At 32.1% G+C, this 10,219-nt stretch overlaps 2 protein-coding genes across 2 annotated transcripts; one reads left to right on the forward strand and one right to left on the reverse strand.

The window, feature by feature from the left end:
* The first annotated feature begins 403 nt into the window (after positions 1-403).
* On the forward strand, positions 404-1,047 carry LOC114758335 (uncharacterized). Its single transcript, XM_028947382.1, has one exon. The coding sequence runs from the start codon at positions 485-487 to the stop codon at positions 764-766; it is 282 nt and encodes a 93-aa protein (XP_028803215.1). The 5' UTR covers positions 404-484; the 3' UTR covers positions 767-1,047.
* A 1,739-nt stretch (positions 1,048-2,786) lies between these two features.
* On the reverse strand, positions 2,787-6,415 carry LOC114758336 (glutathionyl-hydroquinone reductase YqjG). The gene is made up of 6 exons (XM_028947383.1): positions 6,304-6,415; positions 5,265-5,489; positions 4,987-5,163; positions 4,667-4,891; positions 4,446-4,574; positions 2,787-3,315 (listed from the first exon to the last, which is right to left on the reverse strand). The coding sequence occupies exons 1-6, from the start codon at positions 6,373-6,375 to the stop codon at positions 3,082-3,084; spliced, it is 1,062 nt and encodes a 353-aa protein (XP_028803216.1). The 5' UTR covers positions 6,376-6,415; the 3' UTR covers positions 2,787-3,081.
* Positions 6,416-10,219: the final 3,804 nt, after the last annotated feature.

The following is a 10,219-nucleotide window of genomic DNA, read 5'->3' on the forward strand; positions in this document are numbered from 1 at the left end:
TAGAAAGTAAGATTTTTTTTTTTTTAAGGAGTGAAGAGACAATTTGATTCATAATTTTATTTTTTAAGTGCCCCTAACACCTTGATTTTTTAGTGGTGTAATTTTACTCATAATTTTTTTGATGTAATTTTATCACGATTTTTTTGAGTCTAATTTTAATCCTGATTTTATTTTTTAGATGCATTAAATTAAAATAAAAAAATTGAGTAAAATTGTATTAAAAATAATAAATAAAATTATACTACTAAAAAAATGGATGCAAAATTGCACTTTTGTCCCTTCTTTTCACAATAAACTATGTGCGCATTGCCACAATAATCTTCCTTCAAATCCAAATCCAAATCCAAATCCAATATTTTGGCTCAAAAAAAAAAAACAATCGAAATGCTCACCTCGAGAAAGGGGAGAATTCCAATTTTGAGTTCAGAAATTTGGGAATCGGAAGCTTATACCCGAACTAGCCTATGAATCTGGTAAGAAATCCATGATATCCACGAAGATGTCATCGGAATCTACCTGCGAGCGCCTGCAACGAGCCCTATCGGAGTGTCATCGGCGGGTCCCGTCCGGTCCGGGCCGCGACACGGCGTGCCGCCACCTGAACCACGCCTTCGCCATGTGCCTTGTCTCCTTGGCCTGCCGAGAAGAATCCGACGCCGTTCAGGCACTCTGCTCCAGCAGCGGCACCGCCCTGAAACGCTCTCAGTGCCAACAGGCTCAACTCTCTCTCTCCGTCTGCCTCTCTGCTCATCAACAAAACTCATGATTCTTGAAACCTACCCCTAATCCCAACCTTTGTAAAATTTTGTGTTTTGGGATTTCTTTTACTGTTATTTTTTTTTTTGGTCTGCAGACTAGAGAGAAATAAGAAACGACGTCTAAGAAATTGATGCGAGATTGTTACCCCGTTTTTTTTTTTTTTTTTTTACCAGCACATTGTTACCCCTACCAGAGTTGTATAATGCAAAAATCATAGTGTTTATGGATAAATTAAAAATAGTGTTTAGTTTCATGGAATGCTATGAAACTTGAAAATTGTTTCGGCAATTTGAAGTGATTCCGTGAGACTGGTGCGGCTGACAAACTCTATTGAAGATTTCATTCGGAAAAGTTGCAATAAAATCTTATGTAAGTGAGTTTGAACACAAAAAAATCTTTTAAAATTATTAAATTATTCTGAAATATCAAAAAATTTTATTGTAAAAGATTTTATTTGTTTAAATATTAATTTGTTTTTTTTTTAAGTTTATATTGATAACTGGAAGTAGTAGTCGTTAACAATTTAAAGTGCAGCAATTAATAACCATCAGGTATTGACAATATATTTTCTCAACGCATTACAAAAATATAATGGATGAGTTGTCAATAGTTGCTGTGATTATTGTTAATTCTTACCCCTTAAGTTGTTAATAACAGCACTTTCAGTTGTTAATACATATTTTCTAAAAAAAAAAGTAATTTGGTAATTAAACAAAAAAAAAGTTCTTTGAGATTTCAAAATAATTTTATGATTTTAAGAGTCTTTTTTGTATTTAATTCTTTTAGGTGGGATCTAATTATAATTTTTTTAATTTTGTTTTCCTACTCCTATTAAAGAGAATCGTAATTTGCAGAGAATTCAATATTTACATTCAAGCTAGCTAAGTTATTGCATCGGCCCATCATTAGTCTGATGCTCAAATAAAAATTACAAAAAAAAAATCATTATGTGGTTTCAAAAACAAAATATAATTACTCTACTAAATTTTTTTTATAACAAGTGAATGGTAAATTTCAGAGGAAAAAAAAACATTATCTTGAGTTCTAATTATAAGATTTATAGTGCAATTTACACTACAAAGTAAATCTTATAATAAAAATTGAAAGTAGTTGATTATTGAATTTTTTTAGTAATAATATTATTTATTTGGAATCTCAAACCACTTTTCTTAAAAATTATGCCCTTCAAAGAGAAGTAAAGAAATCAAGCTGCTCCTATTGAACTATGGGGAAAGATTGCTGCATTTTGCCATTACTTGTATTAAGTTTTATAATTTCTAAGTCAGTCTGACCAAGTCTTTTAAGCAAGCGGATGAAAATTCAGTTTTAGTTCGTATAAATTTATCACTGTGGAGGAAATCAGCTTCTGACATCAACGGAAATACGTGATAAAAAAGAATAACGCAACTCCGCATAGATGTTTGGACTTTTAGGTCCAGCAAATGTTTCGTGAAAGTGCACTTTTCTGTCCAAAAGTGAGAAGAAAAAGGAAACATTCACAAAATCATGAAATTACAAGGCAAGTGCCTTTGCAAACATACATGATTGCAAATTTGCAATGAACTTCTACTTTTTTTTTAATGAAAAATGTTGCTTTTATTTCATTTGAATTTTACAAATAGTAAAAGTCATGGAGTATAACGTGACCAATATTTACACAGGCTTTTTTCGTCAAAAAATTAGCTAACCTTTAAAGTAATTTTAATTGGATATTTCAGAGTAATTTTAGCTTTTGTAAAAATCCTCTCTTCCTTTTTAGCTGAGTGTGTTTTCTTTTATTTTTTCACATACAATTTACATAACCTAACGCTCAGGAGCCTGTTTGGAACGATAGTAAAATCATTTAAAAACAACTTTTTAATCGATAAGATAAACTTTGTTTTGAATTATGTGCCCAAACAAGCACATAATTATATTTTAAACCCATTTTAAAAATAGATAATTGGTCCAAAGTGACTTAAAGAGGAAAAGTAACTTTTGAAGAGGCGCACACTCATTCCAAGCATACACTATTTGACCACAGCTTGTTTACCTTCTTGCATGCCCTCTCCTCTCTTATTCATACCCATAACTGGTGCTTCTCATAGAGGACAACACCTAAAAGATTTCTGCACACATACAACTTGAGATTCATAACCACCAAGTACCCCCTCAATTCAACCCAACATGTCACCATTCATGTCTGCACACATTTCTCAAACTTTTATCTTGAACAAGTATAATCACCCAAAGCATGATCATTTCAGAAACACTCAACTGAAAAAAGCACTTAACATACATAATGTTTCTCATAAATCTCTTACAACTGCAGAAATAAATAACCTATGCAAGAAACCTCTCCCTGTCATGTGGAGTATCATAATTAATATTTGGCCCAACAGGAACGATCCCAAACGGATTGATAGAAGGATGGCTTCCATAGTAATGCAACTTTATATGTTCCATGTTTACTGTACTTTTCATCCCTGGAATTTGGTAGATGTCTTTCGTATAATTGAATAGGTTTGGGTATTCCCTTAATAGCTTTTTGTTGCACTTGAAGTGAACAACATAAACCTGCAATTACCACACAGGTTAATCGCTAAAGCTGAAATGTAATAATGCAATCTATATCTAAAAATATAATGCGAGAATACCCTTGTTAAGAACCAATTCAAGTTGGAAGTTGACAATTAAATGAAGGCTAAGCAATTGTCTACTAATCCTGAGCTCTTGCTCAGACGCTATGATACCATGTCACCGACCAATGATAAAAGAACCCTTATCTTTGTGATTGTTCTTGATTATTAGAAATTACGATGATGCATTCGTTTAAAAACAAGAAGCTGCAGCTCATCAGGCTAATGATAAAAGAAAACAAAACATATAGAAAATCCTTCAAAATTTCAGCTATATTTTAAAGCTTTCCCTTCCTGTGATCTTTACTATAAGGTAAGCCATCAAGAATTCAACAACCGGAACAAGCTTCCTGTTGCTCACCATTCTTCATTGCATTCCATTAAGTTTGCAAAAGAAGTAAACAAAACTAGAAGAGCTTACACTTTTGTATAAGTAATAATAGACATTATCATCTTACAGGAAGACTTAGTCTTTTCTTTTTTAAATATTGAATATTTGAATGACCTTTGGGAGACTGGTGAAAGCCAGATCGGCCGGAGTTGACAAGAGCTGATATTAGAGAAATGTTGGTTAAAATCGGAACATATTTTGAGAGTTGGTAGAGATCTGGACTGATAAACTTGTTTTAACAGGAAGGGAGCAGGAAAGAATTAACAAAAATGAAAATATCACTGTAAACGAGGTATTACATTTCAGGCAATTGCTGAGCATGTGGATCTTTGTTTTATTGGCATCTTATTCAAGATACTTCTACAGTTGCCAGATAGACTAATAAAGAGAACAAGAAAGAAACAATTATCGGTTTTCAAGGTGGGGAAAAGAGAGAGAGGAAGAGATTTAATAGGCAAACATTATATTGTAGTAAAAATATGGTATAAAACATCTAGGAATTTCCAAACTATGCTGCACTCTATGATTTAGTTTAGATTTATGTCTAAATGATGACCTTAGATCAATACACAAATCAATACAATGATGCTTGTTCTTGCGCAAAATATTGGCACAACACATTAAAACCAAAACATATGCCCATACTTGAATAGCAGTGAACCAGTATTCGCTCATACCTCATCAAATCTGATAAGAGTGACAAACAACCGAATATCTGCTTCAGTTAGTGTGTTGCCGCAAATATAACGTTGCCTGCTAAGTATATTTTCACATTTGTCTAAAGCTTCGTACAATGTTTTTACAGCCTGCAGAAGGGCCAATAAAAACAAATTCAGTGATGTGAATACCACATAGTCAGCCACTCCTACAAACATCAACAAAAAGAAAAACTACATACCTCATCATATGGCCGTTGCATCTTTGCAAACCCACATTTATAAACACCATTGTTTATACCATTGTATATCCACTCATTAGTCTCATCAACTTGGGCTTGCAAATGGGTGGGATACAAGTCCAAGGTGGGATTTTCTGCTACATTGTTGAATTCGGTATTAAGCATGCGAATTATCTCTGAACTCTCATTGTTAACAATTGTCTTGAGTTTCTTATCCCAAAGAACCTACACAGTTATAAATCCCACAAAAGATCATAAATATTGCTCATTAAAGCATACACAAAAGAAAAGATATAGTCCAAAACAAAGAGGAAACACACAGGAACCGTATATTTTCCTGTGTAATTTGAACTTGCTATTTCATAAAGTTCCCTAATGCTCTTCACTCCATTCAAGGGATCAGGTTCAGCTCCCGGCACCTCAGTTTCCGATTCAGGAAAAATCCATCCCATATGCTCATCTGTTTCTTTGGTTCTTCCCCAAATGGGTTTGACAGACTGATTATTCAAATGGACAAAATGGGAAAATTGAAAATTAATCTACCATTCTAGTTTAAACACACACACACACACACAGAGATCTCATGAAGATCACTAACCGAGAAACTGATGGCTTTGTCAAGTCCTTTGATCTTCAAATAAGCAAGGCACCTGGAAGCCCAAGGACATGCATATGATATATACAAATGATACCTACCTGACTCAGCTGGAAATTGAGAATCTGGTCCTCTTGAAATGAAATTCCGGTATGTAGAAGCAGTTCTGGCAAAAGCGCCAGCGTCTGATATCTCATCCAATGCAGATCGTGCCATGTTAACAATAAACTAAAAAAAAGACATATCAAGAATCAATAAACCAACAAATTTTTGAAGTATCAGAATGACATAATTTTCTTCAAGATCTGATATGCTTAAATCTATATATTAGGCCCACTTAACCTGCACACTAAATGACTTCAGATTCAGATTAAGTTCAGAAAAGAGGCAAGTTAGTAAACAACGGATTCCAGTTAAGATTTTAGTTTTAACTTCATGAATATATTCCATAGTCGTTCACTCAATTGTGAAACAAAGTCTTCTGTGGAGGCTCTACATGGGTGGAAAAGAACAAGTGGAACATGAGAATTGGGAGAAAAGGATGTAATTGACCGAACCTTGATACAATTTAATTTCCACTCAAGCATACACTAAGAGACGAACATCCGTACTAATTCAGGATGCAACACAATAAAGACATGCCACAACAAGAGTTATAATGTTTAATTGCAATTTGAAGTGTCGAAGAAGACATGACTTAGGCATTGGTACTTCATAGGCACAACTCGAAGAAAGCAGTGATACTGATACTTTTCTTCAGTGGTTTAATTCAACTGAAAATACAACCTATTCCGATAGAATTCTTCAGGAAATTATTTTCCGCAGAAAGATCATCGTCACAACATAAATTTGCCCCCGATGACGGAAATTTTCCTTCTCAGTTAGGAAAATATATAACATAAAAGATGAAGAGCAGTTCAGATATACTCTGTTTCCATTTAATCTGGTTAGCAGCGAAGATACACAAGAAGAAACGAAAGCAGTCCTAAATATTTAAGGTCAGAGAAAGAAAGAGAATTCAAAAACAAGATTTTCGCAATACCTTGCAAGAAATCGAAGGGGAGGCAGAGGAGATCTTGGGGCACAGAATCACACACGACTTGGCAGAGAACATAGGAAGCTCCCAAAAGTTCAGCTCATATTATTCGGAATGTAAAAGCATTTAGTCGACTGTACAGCATTTTTTTATTAGAATCAAATGTGCAAGAACTTCCATTCTTGTGAGTGGTATCCACTTTTTTTTTATAATACTAATGTGTTTTCTTCATGAGTTCTCTTTAAATTTCTTTCTTCTTATGAAAACCTCACTTATAATGTCTTTCTTTTGTTGTCAGATTCTAAGTATACTCTGCACTTGCCTCTTTAAGAGGATCCTGTGCATCAGAAATAGAATCTGACCACGATCCATGAAGGAGTGCTTAGTGCTAATCTTTCCAGTTATCATAGATCTGGTATTCAAAGCTGAGAGTCCTAACATGACCCGTTGATGAGTTGAGAATGAGTGGCCTTACATGCACTAAAGCTTTGGATATCAGATTATGTTAACTTGGTCCGGTTCAGCTAACACTCCCGAGTAGTATTCTCTAATAGTTAAAAATATTAAATTTGTCATATATGCGTAGTAAATAGAGAGAATTTAGGGAAAAAAATATAACTTTTTTTAAAAAATAAATTAAAATTTTACATTTAATATCAAAGTAGATTATTAGCTTTTTATGTTGAGGAATAGAATCAGTAATAAAATACTTAAAACCAAATAACTTTTTTTTTGTAAGTTAAAATTTGCAGAGTTACAGAAAAGAACATAACCAAAGGAAAAAAAACAAAAAGAAAAACCCTCAAATTGCATAATGGGCGCGTTAGGGAATTTGGACCCCATTCCATAGTTAATTAATAATTAGTAAATAAAATAATTAAGCAAAATAAAATGTTGCAGGTGTATGCTGGTCACAAAAGGTGATCTCCAAGGAATATGTTTATGATATTGATCGATAAAGTATTATGGAGTGCGCCACCACTCCCAATTTGCTTTGTCCTCCATGATTGTTTTTTTTTTAAATTTTTTTTATAATGATTATATTTAATGAAAAAAATTTAGTATTCTTAACTTTTTTTTTTGCCAACATTTAAAATTCTCAACTTGAATCTCACTTTCAGGTAAAAGAAACTTGTCCTATTTGGATTAAGGTATATCCAACAGTCCAAAATATTTTTTTATTTGCATTCAATACCTTAAAGTATTTTGTGGTGCATTTAACATTTTAAAGTATTTTTTAGGTGCATCCAGCATTTTAAAATATTTTATAGTGTAATTTTGCTCTTAAAGTATTAATTTTTTTAAGAAGTAATTGTGCTTTTAAAGTATCATTTCATAAGCAGTTTTAATTTTATCATTAAATTTTCAAAAGGTGTATTAAATGACTGTACATCAAGCACCATATAGTACTTTTTTAGTATCTTTTAAGGTGTTAGATGTACTTGAAAAAATACTTTAGAATATTAGACATATCACAAAATATTTCAAGGCACTGGATGCTCCTGAAAAAATATTTCAAACTATTAGATGCATCATAAAATACTTTAAGTTTCGGAGGGCTAATCACATCTTAATCCATCTTATTTTTATAGATATTTACTGTATAATAAACTCTTTTTTTGAATAAAGGGTCACATATTGACAACTTTGGAATTATAAGTGGAATCAAATTCGTAATATAATTAACTCTTGTTATTGATACGAGTAATGATTTAAAATCTACTTGTTCTGATTTAATTCGATAGGATTATATTAAGTATATAAGGCTAAGTACTTAAGTCTTTCTCAACATAATATCAGACATATAACTTATTAAAAATGTACTTACATATGTTTAAACGTAAATATAACACATAAATTAGAGAGTATGTATTATAGTACAACACTACAACGAGGATCTTCTGGGTCGATGCCTATTGTTTGACGTCATATTTGAGCTACGAAATTGAAAAGTTATGTCAGTAATATATTAATAAACTATGTGAACTATAAAATTGCTTGTAATAAATTCAGTTATTTTAGAATTCTGAGAAATTGCTTTAGTGTTAAAAAAATTGATTTTAATGGTTTTGATTTTAGTAATTAGAGATGAATAAAGTGATATCGATAACTTTATCACCCGCGTGGGGATTCATGAGAATTGGCAATATTGCCTGTATATATATTGAAATATTAAACATTAATTAACATTTGTTTACATATATCAGGACAATTGAAGACATAAAAATGACATATAAATATAAGTAATTCATCTATTCAAAAGTAAAATAATCAAAAGAAGAATATATACATTTGAAGAACACAAGTAAAGGTTATCAGCACGATGATCAATTGATTGAAACTTCTTCAGTCTCCCTCTCCCTCTTGTATAATCTTGTATAAATCACTTTTAACGTGTTTTATATAGACTTACAAAAATTTTAAACTTTATTAACTCTACTTTAAAATTTAATAATTTTCTAACTTTATCTCTATTTAATATATATTATATCTTATGAGAATAAAGTTAACATAACAATACATAAATGATAAAATTGTAATTTTTCTTTCCACTCTATAAGTAGAACTAAAAAAGTACTCTTCCGATCCTAAATATAAGACCCTTATACATGCTAGTATAAGGGTCATATATTTAGGACTGGAAGAGTAAACAGTATAAGAACCTTTTGAACAAAGTTATTTTTGCCCCTAACCCACATACAGGTGGCAAACGAACCCACACCCCTTACTCAGATGAATGTCCAGCATTTGTTATGTATTGAGAATTTTTGCACTATTTTTGGGAATTGATGGGTAAAATTGCATAACAGTTGAGTTCAGGATGCTAGCAACTAGATGCATAAAATAATTTGCTGGATTTTTAACCTTAACCTAATTATTCATATATTGCTCAAAGTTCAACAAAAATTAATGGACATTATTAATTATTTTTTATTCAATTTCATTTATAGCCATCAATGATAATCAATTTCTTCTATAATGTGTTAGCAATAATAAATATCCATCAATGAGGATTGATAGTGTAAATAATAAAATCTCCTGCATTAAATTATTAGATGTTAATGTAAGACATATCATTTCTGACTCATTAATAACATTAATATTTGTACAAGTTAGAGCCCACTTTATCAAAGCTTAACTTAGTCCAAAAAAAAAAAGTTCAATTTGATAATATTTAAAGTATTTAATATTTTTTTTATTTTGTTGTACAATTAGACTTTAAGAACTTACTCTGATCTATTTTACTAGTTTTAGTTGTCAATGTAAAATTTATTTTATATTTCAATTTAAATTACAAACTAGATATCAAAGGTAGCATAAGAATTCCCTTTATTTATAATTAACTTAATCTCATGGAATTGCTGCAGGGCGGTGTCAAAATATTTTCCTAGTGGAGTAACGGATTTAGTCAAAGATAGGGAAGTGAATATTCTTGTTTTATTGGAAACAAGGGTAAGTGGAATAAAAGCGGACAGAGTTGTTAGGAAGTTGGGTTTTAGTCGATGGATTACAATTGAAGCAATTGGCTTTTTTGGGGGAATTTGGGTCCTGCGTAAGGAGGAAGACGTCTCTATTCACTACCATTCCTCGTCTACTCAGTTTCTTCACCTTCGTGTAGAAATTTCGTCGCCTCACCATCTATTATGGCTCACGTGTGTTTATGCTGAACCAAGGGAATTATTATGGAATTCCTTGCGGGAGGATCTCCTTAATACAAGTAATGGGTTGCAAGGGCCTTGGGTTGTCGTTGGAGACTTTAATGCGTATTTGTCTAGTGGTAAACGAGGAAGGGCTCTGCCTAATATCCATTCCATGCTTCATTCTGGATAGTGCATTCATGACTCAGCTCACAGAAATTGATACAGTGAGGGATAGGTTCACTTGGGAGAGAAATAAAGTGAAAGAGAAAATAGATTGAGCT

This window comes from Neltuma alba, unplaced genomic scaffold (assembly GCF_004799145.2).
Source record: "Neltuma alba isolate B1F8T4 unplaced genomic scaffold, ASM479914v2 tig00010689_pilon, whole genome shotgun sequence".
NCBI lineage: Eukaryota > Viridiplantae > Streptophyta > Magnoliopsida > Fabales > Fabaceae > Neltuma > Neltuma alba.

Coding starts and splice junctions, on each gene's coding strand:
- LOC114758335 (XM_028947382.1), top strand. CDS start 485: ATGATATCCACGAAGATGTCATCGGAATCTACCTGCGAGCGCCTGCAA.
- LOC114758336 (XM_028947383.1), bottom strand. CDS start 6,375: ATGTTCTCTGCCAAGTCGTGTGTGATTCTGTGCCCCAAGATCTCCTCT. Junction 4,575..4,666: donor TGCAACGGCCATATGATGAG/GTATGTAGTTTT, acceptor GCCCTTCTGCAG/GCTGTAAAAACATTGTACGA. Junction 3,316..4,445: donor CTCTTATCAGATTTGATGAG/GTATGAGCGAAT, acceptor TGGTAATTGCAG/GTTTATGTTGTTCACTTCAA.